The 16,444-nt window shown below is 40.8% G+C and overlaps 1 protein-coding gene across 5 annotated transcripts in view; it reads left to right on the forward strand.

The window, feature by feature from the left end:
* LOC118113611 (protein unc-13 homolog C) overlaps positions 1–16,444 on the forward strand; it is a 113,018-nt gene that overhangs the window by 24,886 nt on the left and 71,688 nt on the right. For 4 of the 5 annotated variants that reach the window (XM_035163493.2, XM_035163501.2, XM_035163519.2 and 1 more), the window contains exons 6-13: positions 265–270; positions 442–513; positions 5,685–5,904; positions 7,007–7,234; positions 11,043–11,184; positions 13,202–13,371; positions 15,433–15,548; positions 15,727–15,890. In XM_035163493.2, coding sequence (XP_035019384.1) covers positions 265–270; positions 442–513; positions 5,685–5,904; positions 7,007–7,234; positions 11,043–11,184; positions 13,202–13,371; positions 15,433–15,548; positions 15,727–15,890 — 1,118 coding nt within the window. The remainder of the gene's footprint in view (positions 1–264; positions 271–441; positions 514–5,684; positions 5,905–7,006; positions 7,235–11,042; positions 11,185–13,201; positions 13,372–15,432; positions 15,549–15,726; positions 15,891–16,444) is intronic. The other variant, XM_035163509.2, reaches the window with a different exon arrangement.

Raw genomic sequence — 16,444 nt, forward strand, 5'->3', positions numbered from 1 at the left:
TTTAGCAACCTCCAATGCATGAGTGGATAAAGAATCATGCAACGGCTGTATAACCTCTCTTGATGAATAGCTGAATCTTTCTAGAGCTCTATGCCCTATCAAGCAGTCCTGCATGGCAGTTGAGGCACCTATGCTCTCAGTATGGAAAATAAATACCACAAATTCCTCTGCTGTTTGTGCCTTTAACATTCGACCTCCCACTCCTGTGCTAATTCAATGTCTTTATTCTTTCCTCCCCTGTTCACGGCCTCCTGGAAATCACAGGCTTTGGTAAGCTCACTTTCTCTGTGCACTTTGATCACCCGTTCACAAGCCATTTAACTCTATAAAGATGTGTTTTCTATATGTGTACATTCATTGCGATGAATATTGCATAAAAGTGCAGAAAGGTAAAACGGCTGGGTGAATTTATTCCTTTTCATCATCTTCTCTGTCCCTCAGACCCTCACTGCTCGAAAGGCAGGCATCTCGTTCGCTCTGGTGAACCGGTCCACCCTGAATAATGAGGACCTGGTGAGTACTAACATCCTCGCATTGCTTGCACGAAAATCAGCTACTGGCTATTATCAAGTCTTACAGGATAATGGAGGGTTCTTCAGGGACATGGGCTGCAGGACCAATGTTCTCATTATATGTTAGGGAGGTGTTTGGAGAAGAGGTTGCTGGAGCTGAGACGGATTTTTATTGCTGCTCTGTTTTTTCTGTGGCCATTGTACTCCAGGGCTCAGGAGCACGTTGCCGGGAAAGCAGGGTTCCAAAATGAAAATGAGATGGACTGCATTAGTCAGTGGCTTTATTTTTTTAGATGTACACAGAGTTACCGCATCTGTCTGTCTGCCTGTCTCTCTGTCTATAATAATCCTTTATTAAAATGGTCTCTGTTGCCGGCTAGTCATTGTTTCTACTGTGATGCTTCTGTCAGATCATTTGGCTCAGTTCAGGAATGAAGTGAAGAAATTAATTTTAGACAATCCAGGACCGTTGTGGGAATGATCGGGGGTAAGTCTTAAACACCCCGTCTAAAATTACGAATTTTTAATCCAGCTAATGTGCAGACGATAGCAACAATAAATTAGCACATGAATGACCAATACCATTTCTAACTTCTGATTGGGTGGGCAGACTATAGCCCGCTTCCAAAGTTATCCACAACCCCCGTTGACTCAAACAGAGCTGGATTAGATGGATCAACACAATTCACCTGATTTTAGTGTCATTTCTAAACTCTGCCAGACATCAGCCTGTCAGCCATGATAATGGTCACTGGTTTGAGACACAAAACAGACTCTGAAACAGGAAATGAAAGGAAATTATTACAAATAATTTTAACTATAAATTCATTTACTGCAAATTTACTTTTAACCCTTTTAAATACAAGTATTACTTTGAGTTACTTTTAATGTGAAATAATATTACAAAATGTGCTTTATTTTACACTGTTACTGATGTAGGTAAAAATAACTATAATACACATTACTGTGATGATTTTTACCAATGATTTTCTGTCATTTAACAAAATCCATAGTGTGTTCAATACCCTGCGCTGCATGGAGTATTGTCTTACAAGTTGTTTTGGGAATGAAGGGATTTTAGGTTAATACAAAAATGAATAAATAAAAATGATTCTTCAAGAAGGAATATTTTGATGAGCTTAACCCAGAGAATTGAGAAACAAAAATATGTGATAAATTAATTTTTGGATGAATACATTCACCTTCTGAAAGAGGTTTCAGCTAGGTTTCAGAAAGGAGCTGCTCTCAGCTCAGTCAGCTCACGGTTTAAATAGATACACACAGTCTGCATTCACTGACTGAGGGTCTGGTTATATTTTGAGAAGGAACTAACAGAGAATACATTACCACCGTAACACTTTTCTTTTTTTTTACCCCTTTCATCGTCACTTACAAAAAAAATTAAAGCAGTAACATTTACTCATTCCATTTTATCTGAATTACTTTTTCTGAGTGCATTTTTACTTAAGAAACTTCACTTCATACTTCTTTCTCTCTTAGTTGAGTTCAGTTCTCCAGTACTGCTCCTCCTCCTGTCAATGCTGAGACACTTTAGTTTTGACCTCTAAATCTTGCTCTGCTTTAATTGATCGCAAGTCTTCACTCCCAGAGGGAAAATGGAGGATAAGGAAAAAAACAGAAGATTTCAGCAAGACAAACCAGTAGACACTTATAATATAGTATATATATAATATATATATATAATATAGCTTAGTCGTACACAATTCTGTGTAAACAATGCACAAATATTACATACAAGAGACATGGCCCTGAATTTGTGCGCACCTATTTGTGTACATTTTCACATCACTTAGCTTGTTCTTTCTCTTGACTTGGTGCTCATGGTGCACATGGCCAGTTGCCCTAAAGTGAGAGGGTCTTGATTGCTTACTAATAGCATGGATTTGATTAAAGGAGCTTTAGGGATGAACAGCTCATGTCCACGATGAGGCGGAAATGATGTGATAGATGCATTGTGTTGATTGGTGTATGAAGGGAGCAGATTCTTGGGCTACAGTGGTAAGTAAGGCTTGGTCTTTAAGGGATAGAGGTCCAGTGTTCTGATTAGGAACAAAGAGGGAAGAGTTTGATAATTGTTGGCTGAGGGGAGCTGAGTTCAGAACAAATGCAGATTGTGTAGTCTTGTTAAGTAGGACGAGCAGATGTCAGAGTTTTATCTGCTGCATTAAGTCCAGGAGAGTGCTTCCCTGTGAGGACTGCGAGTGAATGTGAACGACCATATGCGGTTGTAGAGTGCAGAGGATCCAGGCGAAGAGAGCAGAAAGGAATAAAGAAAAGGACTGCGAGAAAAAGGAAGGAGATGAGCATTGAATCAGAGAAGATCAGAGCAGAGAGTGACTTGTCACCATGACCCCCTGGCCCTGATGTCCCTGATCAGGCAGCCATGTTGAACAATCCGCCCTCTGGTCCTTGGAGGGATGTTTGAATCTATTTAGAGTGCGTCCTTATTTTTTCCTCTTTTTGTCCAATTTCTGTCTTCACCTTCGCTTCCATCAGCACCCTCCTGTTGGTTTTTACCTGTTTCAGCTTAAAACACATGATTAAAATGACTTGCTCTGTCATTGGCGACCTATAGACCGCCTGATGTGTTCTCCTTCTGCGTCATGTTTCCCATGTAGCTGCTTTTTAGAGCAGAAAGGAACATTATGTGTGGGCAGACTAACGGCCTGTGTGTCCGCTCAGTGTTCAGAGCCGCATGTGATCTGAGCAACACAGACTTTTAACTGTGACTGGCAACAGCAACTGGGGCCATTACCTGCTGAGACAGAAGCTGGGTCTCACTTGTACTGAGGAGGAACAAAGCCAGGATCTGACGCAGTTCTAGGACTGTCTGGAAATAAAATGTGATGTGTTGCTGCTACTGGGCAATAAAACAATATCAATAATTATTGCAATGTAATTTCCATCAATAGCATTATATCAGAAGTTCAATTTATATGGATATGAAGCTAATGCAATGTGTAAGTACAGTGGGGATATATGATCTACTTCAGATTTATAAAATATTTAGCTGTTGATCAAGTGTTTGTCATTCTCTGCTATAGATATTGACTGATTTTCCTCTCAATTATAATGTTTTCCATATCGGCAAGCCCCATGTGATACTTTAAGTAACTTAACATATCAGACTGGTTCTCAGCAGCAAAATATATCACTGGTTTTTCAATGCTTGCCTGTGCTTTCAATCCAAATACCTACACCAGGGATTTTATGTTTTCACCCTTGACAGTCTGGTTGTTGGTTGGTTTGTTTTTAAGCAAGATTACACAAAATCTAGATGGATTCCCACGAAACTTGGTGAAAGGATGTGGTATCAGATCCGGACCAGTGGGCAGATCAAGAAATATTTATGTCTACTGAGCGCTTTTCTAGTTTGAGGTCATTTTTGAATTTTGCCGGACAGAAAAAAATACTGGAAATGGTCTAAATGTGATACTTCCATCACGTGTTGTGAAAAAAAAAAGACCAAACACATGGATTTGTTGTTTAGGCTGAAAATGTACAGTCGTTATTGGTTAATACAAAGACTTTGAGGATGAGGAGGATGTCAGATGACAGGAGTTGGTGAAACTGGAAAGGAGGAGAGATTAGATTCTTCGCTGTCATGTTGGTCTCAGGCGGAAACTGCAGCTGTCAATCACTTCGAGCAGTGTCTTGCACAAAATCACCAGGGTTACCTCGCAGTGTAACACATGAGACTCACACATGCTGCACTCTTCCTAAATCTGCTGAGCTGTGTGACATATGGTGTCAGGACTGAGAATGTGGAAATAGAGAGGGAGAGAGAAGGAAGGTGGGAAATTTTCATAGAACAGAAATAGATGTGTCAATGAAATCACCATTTACTTACTCATACATCAGTCAAAGAACTAATCGGAAATTAGTTACACTCTTAATGTGACTCACTCATCTCCTGCAGGCTGTCTCCGAATTAGACAGTTCAGTATTAAGTTTGGTGAGTAGAAGGCTTCCAGTCATGACCTTAATGTAGTTGTGGCTAAATCTTCGACATCTGCTTCATCTCATCGTCCTCGGATTAAAAGAGAAATCTCTCTGTCTCCTTCTGTGTTTTATTAAAGGTCCTCCAGCGTTCTGCTGCCTCTCAGTTGCATCAGCAAACTCTTACAATGTTAGATAGCCCCGTTGTCCTGTCATCTGCTGCCTTTTAATCATCTCTGCAAGGGTGTGTGTAGGTTTGTGTGTCTCTGCCTTTCTGAGTGGGCAGCGCTGAAGTCTTAGCGGTAAAGTGCGGAGCTACTGTTCAGGTGTTAAAGCACATTGTCAACACACTGGGAGCTGACAGCCGGGAGAAGGGCGGCGGGGGAAGGGGTGAGGAGAGGAGAGCAAGTGCCTCTTGAAGATTTATTTAGCCGCCATACATCTCCTTCTCTTTCTCTGTCACTTTCTTTCTCGCTTGCTCTCTCGCTCTCTCAATCTAGATAATGCTCACTTTTAAAACCTTATTTACAGCACCCATTGATTCTGCCTCCAAGAATTGGCAAGTCCCGCTTCTTTTTCCTGTCCTTTGCGGATGGAAGGGCTGTGGCAGTAAAGCGTTCAATTTGAAGAGGCCGTCTCTTACGCAGCAATCAGCCGAGACAGGCCCCTAGTAGACTTTAGTATTTTTCTCTGGAGGAGTTTTTGTCAGTAAACCACTCAATGGGAATAAAGCCTTTGGGCTAAGGATGCCGTTAATCTAAGCTTAATTAGATGTAAGTCTGATTTACTCTCTCTGTTGACGATAAGGTATTCAGGAATGGATCAACGTAGCCCCCTACATGTTATCTCCAGGAATAATGAAATCCAGGAAAAGAAGAGCGAAGCATGAAAAATGCTGCTGCACTGATGAATGATAGCTGCAAAAGCTACATAATTATCAAAATTACTGCAGATTTGTATCATAAATATCATGCTGCTCTGATTGCGGATCAATCCTATAGCCTATGGGCTGTTTTTGTGTAAACTTTAATTCAAGCTTTGTGTTATTATGGTGGTCATAGTGTTCCCTCAGCAGGTTGAGATCAGCACTACCATGAGTCTTACAACATTAGCTGCACCTATATGGTTTACCTCATCCCTAGATCCTTTTTATCATTGTCTTTATACCAGAGTTAATATTACATGTCCACAACGCCTTCTCTTTCTTTTCAGAAACTCCATGTCTTCAAGAAGACTCTCCAGGCTCTGATCTACCCAATTTCATCCACAACACCCCATAACTTTGAGGTTTGGACGGCGACTGCACCCACCTACTGCCATGAGTGTGAGGGACTGTTGTGGGGCATCGCCCGTCAGGGCATGCGCTGCTCGGAGTGCGGCGTTAAATGTCACGAGAAGTGCCAGGACCTGCTCAATGCAGATTGTTTACAAAGTAAGGCAAGAGATTGATGTGCTCATCAACACTAATAGGCACTGGCTGAGTAAATTTAAAAAAACTGTGTGTGTGTGTGTGTGTGTGTGTGCGTGTGTGTGCGTGTGTGTGTTTGTGTGTGTCTGTGTGCTGTGTGTGTGAGTGAGTGAGTGAGTGAGAGAGACACAGAGAGACAAAGACTGTCAGAGAGCAAGTATGATTTGTGGCCTTAACAGCATCTTATAGAGAACTACATAGATTTGTCATTCTGTCACATGCTTAATGTTAATTTTCATGATTTCACAGTCAGTTACGATTGGTAAAACCATGTGGTTGGTCTGGGAAATGTGCACAGTGCTTCTTATATGATATTAACTCTGTAGTTTTTCCTTCCCTTGACGTTTCTGAATCATTAAATACCAACACTATACTGTACAGCTGCACAACATGGGTGTTGTTATGGGGATGTGTGTACCACATATTACATCTTCCCCTTACACTCATTGCTACAAGTGACATGGTGCATTTATTTCCCTCAGTCCAGTCACTTGCATTCATTACAGGCTCTAATCAGCTTTTTCAATCAAGCACACCCCTGTTGTTACAGCGTACAATAAAAGGAACAATGGACATGCAGGCTTCAGGATGGTTCCCCCCACAGCAATTCTCACACACCTTAAGTGGATTAGCTACACCCTGGCTCTTATAAAAGTCTGTTATTATATCGGTTTCACACTAGTAGAACAGTTCAAACCGCGATTCATCTATGTCATTTTCTGAACTCTTGGCACTGCAGATACATGATATAGATAAAGAGAATTAAGCTTCACGCCTGTCTTGCAGACGCACACATACCAACATTAATGCATGATTTCTCATCTTGCACACGCGCTCACACATTCAGTGTTTAAAGTCACAGTGATGCACATTAGATCGGATTTTATGCTGGAGGGCTTTAACACTGTACAGCATAATCTTTATTTAAAAAATGGATCTGTAAGTCATGTGATGGATACGCACAGCAAATGCCCTGCCACTGAGATGCATCACCACTTTCAATGCCTCTGTATTAAATATGCAGACCAGTGTGCTGAGACACTCTATCACCGTTTGCTTGTTTCAGGGGCTGTGGAGAAGAGCTCCAAGCATGGGGCGGAAGACAAGACCCACAATATCATCATGGCTATGAAGGAGCGCATGAAGATAAGGGAGAAGAACCGTCCTGAGGTGTTCGAGGTGATCCAGGAGATGTTCCAAGTCTCCAAAGAGGAGGTCACCAGCCACCTGAAGACGGCCAAGCAGGCTGTGCTTGACGGGACCTCCAAGTGGTCTGCCAAAATCAGCATCACAGGTTAACCCGATAACACTAGATAATACAAGATACGACTCAATAACACAAGATTAGATTAAATAAGATAAGATAATTCTTTATTAGTTCAACAATGGGGAAATTTGCCATGTTACATAAGCAAAGTGGAAAGCAAAAATAGAAACATAATGACAACAAAAGTTTAAATAATATGTACATGTAAACAGAATATATATGCAGTATATATACTATATATATATGAAGGATATAACATTGTTTTTAGAAGCTTCACTCACACATTTATCCATCAGCCAAACAGTGACAAATGGTAATGGTAACAGTAATGGCTTAACACTGCTTCAGGTGACCCTTGACCTATGGACTACGATCTTTAACCCTTTGCTCAATCCTCTAACCCCAAATAAGCGAAACTGTCATTACAAGTCGAGCTCATCTCACATGATAAACACTGCTATTGTAATTGGTATTTACTTGCTATTAACCTCAAGATTGTGGTCATTAACCTCTGACATGGAACCACAAACAGCAGTGCACATTTAATTAGAAATAGAACTTGATTAGGTGGCTTTGAGAGTAGTTTGTTAATATTGCTTTGATGGTTACTGCTGGATCACTGTTGTGAGGCCAGTAATTAATGCCACTGTTGGTCATCATATTGATTTTAAAAATCTAAACACAACTTGTTATAACAATCTTCTGTCTACTTATCCACCTAGCCTAGTTCTATTTAAACAAAAACGTTAATTTAAATAGGAATTCATTCCATGACAAGTTGTTATAATGAAAACAAGACAGGTTGAGCAATGGGAGTGTATATCGGGTCACAATAATGCTTTACAAATGTTAGACTGTTGCACAGTAAATACAAAGCACATCAGAGTCTGTAATAAAGAGACTGTGCTGAGTCTTATTGTAGGTAAAAAGTACTTGCTGCAGCCGACAGAGATGTTAATGTCTTTTTTACAGCTCACTAGCATGCTAATCTGTTATACAGACATGGTGTAGAAGTTGATATTACACATTAAGTGATGTAAACAATTTGGGCATTTACCTGTGGGCTGATGGGAAGCAGGATGTGGGACACAATCTCAGTCAATCAGGTGTTCCCTGGGTTTTCTCTGCGGGTGACTGTTCTGTTGAAGACAAGCTTATCTGCGGCTCGGTCAGGATCCAGAGAAAAGTAGCGCATTCTCTTGAACTTGAATTTGTCCCTTTAATTTACATACACAGTAAATGCCATCACGTAATTAGTAGATCCTTTAATATGAAGTTACAATCAACACAACACGCAGTTTGAGGTGTAGAGAGGGGGCAGATGTAAAGCCGAGCTCTGCCTGCCTGCTGACAACTGAATGTCCATCGTGGGGACGTGCCGAGCTACAGCAGAAACTACCTGATGACTTCTGCCTGCGACCCAAGCACAGTAAAAACCTTATTGGTATTTTTACCGCCCACTGACGCACTGGGATTTCTTTCGGTGCTGCCAATGGCCAGCCCAACTATGACAGATGGGTCAATGTGTTTGTCGTTGAGAGAGAGAGAGAGAGCGAGAGCGGAGCGAGAGAGAGAGAGAGAGAGAGAGAGAGAGAGAGAGAGCGAGAGCGAGAGAGAGCAAAAACACTAAGTCAGATCTTTTTATGTTATTGTCAGAGGTGAAAAAGAAATCTGGGCTATTATGAAACGGTGGCAGGACAAATCAGACTTTGGCAGGCTGCCACAGTCTAAGTAATTAATGGCAATGACTGTAGTTAACTGACTAATCAAAAATGGTCATAAACTTGCATCTCTAACCTCAAACCTGGTCTCCAGTCCATCTCTGTGGTAACAGTGCCAGGCCCAGCTTGTTTATTGCCTGCCACCTCTTGTCAATGTCCCCGAGAGAAAAAGAAACAGAGAGAAAGGGAGACAAATAGAGAGCGAGAGTAAAATCATTGGATTGGATTGAAAAGAAGAGAAGAAAAAGTAGAAAGAGGGAAACCAGGGAGAAAGAGACTCCAGCGTTGCCTTGGACAATTTCACAGGGGTTTATTGAGCGGCCCATTTTAGACTGAAGCTTTTGATTTGTTTTTTATTCATCACTTGTTCAATAAAGACCCACTGGCATTAGCTCTGACAGTGACCATGAGACATTGTGTATCGGGTGAATGTGAAGGCCTGGCAGGAAATACGAACCTGCAGACCAGGCATTCTATCATCAGCTATTTTAAAATCTGCAAATCATTAATTCTACTACCTGTAAATGCACCAATCACTCACTATCAAACATGCAGTGAGGAAGTATACTAGTACACTAGTGTTTTTGATATGTCCTGTTTTTTATTACAATATCTCCTGACAATGTTTTAAATTACATTTGAATTACATTACATTACACTTCATGAAAGCCTGGCTCACACGCTTCCCATGGTTAATGCATTAAATCGGAGCGATCAGAAATTATTCTGTGCACGCAAGAAGAAAGATTTTATCTGTTGATACTTTCTGATATGGTCTCTTTGTTACTCCAGTCTTTATTTAAACAAGACAATCATAACTAATTTGGTTTGGGCAAAACATCTCTTGGCAAGTTATTCATCTTTTCTTTCTTTTACTAGCAAAAAGCTTGATAAACCGTTCAGGTGATGACCTAAAACTTAGGTATAATGCTTGAAACGAAAACATAAATTCACTTACATTTAATAAAAGAACAAAACTAAATTGTACTCTAGAGAAAAGTGAAAGTACAGCCGTTATTTAGAGGGATAAGTTATTGCTTCAATTTCCACTTCTTTGTGATGCATTTCCTGTAGTTATGTGAAGAATGAAAATCGTCAATTGCTACCGGAAGTAGACGAGATTGGGATATGGACAGTCGTGGAGAGTTAGAATATAATGTCAGTTGTAGCCCCTCCCCCAATTCCTCCATAAAAAGATGTGGGGGAGGGGGCTTCAGACACGGCTTGGTGATCCTACAAGCACTTAGTTTGAAGCACACTGACCCCTTTATTCATGTCAGTGTCTCAGGCCCCTCGTTTACCACAGGAGCCATTTGATTTTCAGCACTCCTGGAGCAGGCAGGCCGTGGCTCTTGAAACCTCTACATCCTGCCCACCTACTCCTGTCAGCACCGAGCCTAGGGATATATATGTACCCTGAATTATTTAGACTGTCACTTATGCATATTTGATGCTCCAGTGTCCTTTTTCCCTTTTGTGGCGCTGTGAAATACTACTGTCTCTCCATCTCTGCACCTTTCCCTCTCTCTGTGTAGAAGTAAGATCCTGAATCACCGATCTTTCTTTGAAGCCAAGTCTTAGCTCAGCAGGATCATTTCAAAGTAGTGGGCACACACAGGGGTGGATGGCTACCTATAGCCAGGATGTAGAAATAGATAAATCTTAGAAAAACTGAGCGTATACAAAAAGATGAATAACTGCAGTTGTCATTGAACCAAAGAGCTTCTTTGTTGCCTCAGCTTTTGGCTCAAGTTGTTGTAGGCAGTGACGGTTCTTGATTTTAAAATTGGAATCTGTAAGGAGCCCACACACAATCTAAGTAAATAAACCAAGTTCAGGCAAGTAACTGATAAATACTAACATGAAAATGAAAATATAGTGGTTATTCACTGGGATTTAGAAACGTATGTAAAACCTCACCCACCAAGCCCAGTGCTTCCTATTTTAGATTTCCAAAAAGTAAATTAAAATGTCATGCCACTGTGTTATAATTAAGATAAGGCCAACATATATAAATGTAAGGATTCAATTTTTTTAAGCACAACAAATGTCAGCTGTTTTGCCTATACAGTGCTTATATGGATGTTCTCTCTCCATCTCTGTCTCGTCTCCAGTCATGAGTGCACAGGGCTTACAGGCCAAGGATAAAACTGGCTCCAGCGACCCTTACGTCACCGTCCAGGTGGGCAAGACCAAGCGCAGGACAAAGACCATCTTTGGCAACCTCAATCCAGTGTGGGATGAGAAGTTCTACTTGTGAGTGCTCTTTATTCATTTGACCTCTATACAACCAGATTGCCCCGACCGAGATTAAGTAGGATCTCGTCCACGGAATCTTAAAGCATTAGTAAATACATTCAGACAATTCTTTTTTAATGGCTCGGGGAAATAACAACTGTTATGACATGTTACTCACCAGCTGCACTCCACCGATTTTGGAGATCCAGCTAAACACATCAGCTTTATGATGGCGTCCATCCATTCAGAGAACACAAGTCCTAGCCCTGTTATTTCAACAACAAAATAAATCCATCTGTACTTAAGAGCTTTAGAGGCACTTCTTATGCCTCATAACGTCTCTATTGTGTTGAATGGCCCCCTCTTTAAGCTATTCTTCTTGGTCAGTAAAGGCTTGCATAGTTTTTGCCATTTAGTCTACGTGTTCTCCCTCTGCATCATTTGTTCATACTCTTATTGTGTTCTCAAACAGCAGCAAATAACACTGTTGAGCACTGTTGAGATTGCAATGAATGATTATGAGGTTTGTAGAAAAGAATATAAAATGTAGCCTTTGAGAACACTGTGCAACACATGCTATGTCTAAAATAAAAAGAAATTGAAAATCAAAGCTATGTATAGCTCAACCTAAACCTGGGTGCAGAATTAGAGTGAGTACTTATTAGCAGTTGTTCTTCTACATGGAAAACCTGCACCTGTATAGTTAAAGCTTTGAGAGGAACGTTGTTCTAAGATTTCAGCTCTTTTGGACCGCAAAAAAAAACGGTACAAAAATGATATGAACATTTGACCCAGGTCTTGCCAATAAACCCACGAGGCACCAGAAGAGCCCTTTGCATTATTTATTCATTTTTTCTTTCCCTTAAACTGTAATCCTCTTGCTGTGAATGGGGAAAGGATCAGCGAGGGCTCGTCATGTTGACTTAACCCAAAGAGAGAGCAGCTTAATGGCATTTCATTATTCATGCAACAACTGAGGTTTTTAGCTGATATCCATAAAAGAAGCCATAAATATTTTCCAAAATATATTTTCTTAGAAATGTTAATGGCAAATCATAAAATACTTTTTATTTTTCGTTTATCTAACATTCCACTCACAAAATTTAGATCCTGAATTTATGCTTCAGTATTTATTGCTATTAGTTTTTGTTAACAATTTTTGAAAACTCATACTGACATGTGTGAACTATATTAAGATTTTCTGTGTGTTTGTGTTCTATCCCAGCCACAGACTAGGCTCCACACCTGCAATGAGACTCCAGGAGTGGCTATAATAAAACTTTTTCCCATTACTACAGGGATGTAGATTAATAGAGCGATACATTACTGTGTGTTTGGCAGAGAGCAAAGCCTCGGACTTGTGGTGCAGCAGCAGCAATTGCTAGCGCTGGAAAGGGATTAGTTAAAAAAAATTACTGCAGATACGTTTTCTCTGGCTGTTGCACCCAAGATGTCATTAGAACAAAATGTAATCTGTTGGTTTTAATTCCAGAGCCCAACAGTCTGACCCCATCTAAAGCTAAGTGCTGTGGCCACCTCTGTTCTGTTTAGCAGTGTCATGTGAAATGTCCGCCAGCATCTGCACTAATGTAAGAAGGGCCAAAGAGATATAACGCTTTCACGAATAAGAAAATCCCTTCCCTGATGAGCTTAGCATACATTTGGATAGAATATAAATACAAAGATGCACGGTAAATGTCATGCAGTGTCTTGGGGTAATTCTTCCTGCCAGCCAGAGAGCCCCTCTCCACAATCCCGTTCTGAACACGCACACCCACTCATACCCATCCATGTGCACACACTAATACACACATTCCCTCATTTGAATCCAGGCAAGACATTTTTCTCCATATGTTACTTAGAAAAGGGGCGAGATATATGTGTCTCTGACTTTACATTCATGCTTGAATTGTGCATTTGCTGCTCCACTGAATACCCCACTCCTATGAGCTGGCACTGAATATGCTGTTGCTGTTTGTGTTGCTCATGTTGTTGTGATTGTTTTGACCTGGCATAATCATCTCTCGCCTTGCAGCGAATGTCACAACGCCACTGACCGCATCAAGGTGCGTGTGTGGGACGAGGACGATGACATCAAATCACGGGTGAAGCAGCACTTTAAGCGCGAGTCAGATGATTTTCTGGGCCAGACCATCATCGAGGTTCGCACTCTCAGTGGAGAGATGGATGTTTGGTACAATCTCGGTATGTTACCCATTTTAGCTCAGTGTCTTTTGTTACAGATTAGATACAATGATGAAATGATAGTGGAACATATTACAGCACTTATTCAGATAAAATTATGTCTCATTTGGAAAAAAATGCTTTTGAAATAAGACCCCTCTCTTATTGTCAGGGCTAGCGATGGTTCAATATTTTGTCATATACTCATGGCTATGAAATCAGCATTAGATTGATTTGTTACTGATGAGGCTCAATTATGCTCAACATTAGATAAATATACAGAAACAGACTGAGCCCTCCCGCAGTACGCGAAATCCGAAACAGACAAAATGGAGCAGTACCACTGGAAATCATGATTAACTTCACCTGGGACAAGCTGCCGCTTTTGTCTCTTTCTTCCACAGTCTATATGTTTGTTGTTGTCAGAAAATCTAGATTCTGCGCTACCCTTTAGTGATTGTATTGGTTAACAACCATACCAACATTAAGAATTCATGGGAGAATGTTCAAAAGAGACAATTACGTAGTTTAAATCGGACGTATCTCTTTTTGGACGTAAGGGCACGTTTCGTACCTTATATTTGGTATTAAAGAAACATTTTCTATCTAGCAAAAGTAACCTCTTAAATGTTGAATATTGTCTTAACACATGCAGCCACTCAATAATCTTTCCTGAGTAAAAAAAAAAGCCTAGGGTTATTATAATTTTTTGTTCATTTAAGGAGCACTATAAAAAATTTACACATGAAGTTTGGTTTATTAATTCTTATTTCAATCCCCATTTTTTGACCCTGTGATAACAGTGGTAAATCTGCAGGTTTGTCTCAGAAATGAACTCTGATGATGTCAGTGTTGTTAGAGGAATCTTCTCAGCTTGGGATCGTTTTAACATTATAAACTGGGTTGTTGAATTTGAAAGTTGTGGATATTTACAGCAGTTGGTGTTGATGCTTTAGTCTTTCCCTCTCGTGTGTCACTGGTTTCACTACACAGCACGAGGTTGGCAGCATGATGGGAGCTCCCACTTCTGTTGAAGTGACTGGCGGCTGCTGTCATTGTTTGCCTCTCGAGCTAAAAGGAAGCAATTTGTGCTAATAGTGACCCCTGCCCACTGCTGCTGCCCTGTGCCTTTTTAAATGTCCAAAATGAATATCTAAACAGGCCATTGCGGGTGTGGGTGTCACCCCCCCAGCTGCTCTCCTCTCTAAGCCTCCTCATCTCCTCTTCAATCTCGGCTTTTGCACTTGCAGCACTGTCGCTTTGTCACGTTATTATGTTTCACTTGTCTGACTCTTGACCAACTGACTGTAGAGGAACATTTCACACATTTGAAACAGAGAAGATGATTTTTATATGAGCGCACACAAAGCATTACATGCTTTTTAATATAATTACAGAAAATAAATTCAATTCCCCAAAAATACAACTCATTTCAGCTACTGATAATCTAATGCAAGTGTTTTGTTGTACACACATGCAGTGAGTCAGTCATTGCTGTTGTCTTGGACATGATGTCATACCCCATGTCTCATTAATGCCATTTCTTTTTGATGTGTTTTATATGTCATGAATATTGTCAAGGACACTTTTCTACTGAGGTGGAAAGTAATATTGTGAAATGACTTTTACATTGTTCTCACTGAGTGGAGTCACTATTTATGTACTTGAACTGTTCTTCTTTTAACTGACTGTTGTAAAACCATGAGAACATATTTCACTTGTTCCTCCATCTGCTACATTGAAAACATATTGAAATGCAATTCAGAGACAAAACTAGAAATCTAGTCTCCCCTTCTGAATTGTATTTGTTTAGTTGTTGTTTTTATCCCTCTGTAAATCACTTAAGAACAGTGCTATACAAATAAAGCTTATATTGTAATAGTAACTGCATTAACTGATGTTAATGTATGTGTTGGAAGAGAGCTTTTAGAGTTTGAAAAGTGATAAATATGTAATTTTTTAAGCTAATCTATTATGTTGTGGTTCTAAGGACATGAGCCAACTTTTGCCCTCTAAAGAAGTGGTTTATTACATTTTAACTGATTTCCAGTTATGTTCAAAATCAGCTTGTTTGTGTTACAGATAAGAGGACAGACAAGTCTGCTGTATCTGGTGCCATCCGACTCAAGATCAGTGTGGAGATGAAGGGGGAGGAGAACGTGGTTCCTCCTCACGGCCAGTACACCTGTTTACATGAGGTAACAGTTGCAAAAAGAAACGTAAAAAACTAACCATAACAAACTAACAGGGTTGTAGTTACTGATCTGCAAAAAAACGATGTTTCCAGCTGCGATATGGGTCCTAATGGGTCCTTTCATATGAAACCATTCTCCATCAGCGTAACCCTTTGCTCCTAATCTCTTGTGCCACGCACAGAACCTGTTCCACTACCTGACCGAGATGAAGAACAACGGGGTAGTGAAGATCCCGCAGGTGAAAGGGGACGAGGCGTGGAAGGTCTACTTTGACGACGTGTCTCAGGAGATAGTGGATGAGTTCGCCATGAGATACGGAGTGGAGTCCATCTATCAGGCTATGACGTTAGTACCACCCTGATCTATGGCCTTTTACCTCACCAATCTGTCACTGTCTCATTCGGCGGAGTGGAGGAGAGACAGAGAGGAGAGGTGGAGAGGAAGAGACCAGAAGACCAGAGAAGTAGTAAAGATGTCTCCTCAGCAGAATCAGAGCTGGGAGAACTATTGAGCTCCCAAGTTTGATTGATTATTTGCTGGTCCCTTGGAAAAAACTCCTAACCTGCCTTGGTCACATTGATCATGGACATACATAAACAGTCTCACTTCCTCCTCTCTCTCTTTGTCTCTGTGATCCTCTGTGACCCCGTCCAACAATGAATGTCTCTGTCCACCTTTGTCCCATACACACTCTTACTCACACACACACACGCACGCACGCACGCACGCACGCACGCACGCACCGCACGCACGCACACACACACACACACACACACACAAACACACGTAAAGTAGGCACATGCAGAGACACGCCAACTGTCACTCAAAAATCAATTAAATATTGATCAAGGTCAGGCAGTGTTACACTATGCAGTGTTGATGTGTTGGTTACCCCTGCA

Source organism: Hippoglossus stenolepis, chromosome 1 (assembly GCF_022539355.2).
Source record: "Hippoglossus stenolepis isolate QCI-W04-F060 chromosome 1, HSTE1.2, whole genome shotgun sequence".
NCBI lineage: Eukaryota > Metazoa > Chordata > Actinopteri > Pleuronectiformes > Pleuronectidae > Hippoglossus > Hippoglossus stenolepis.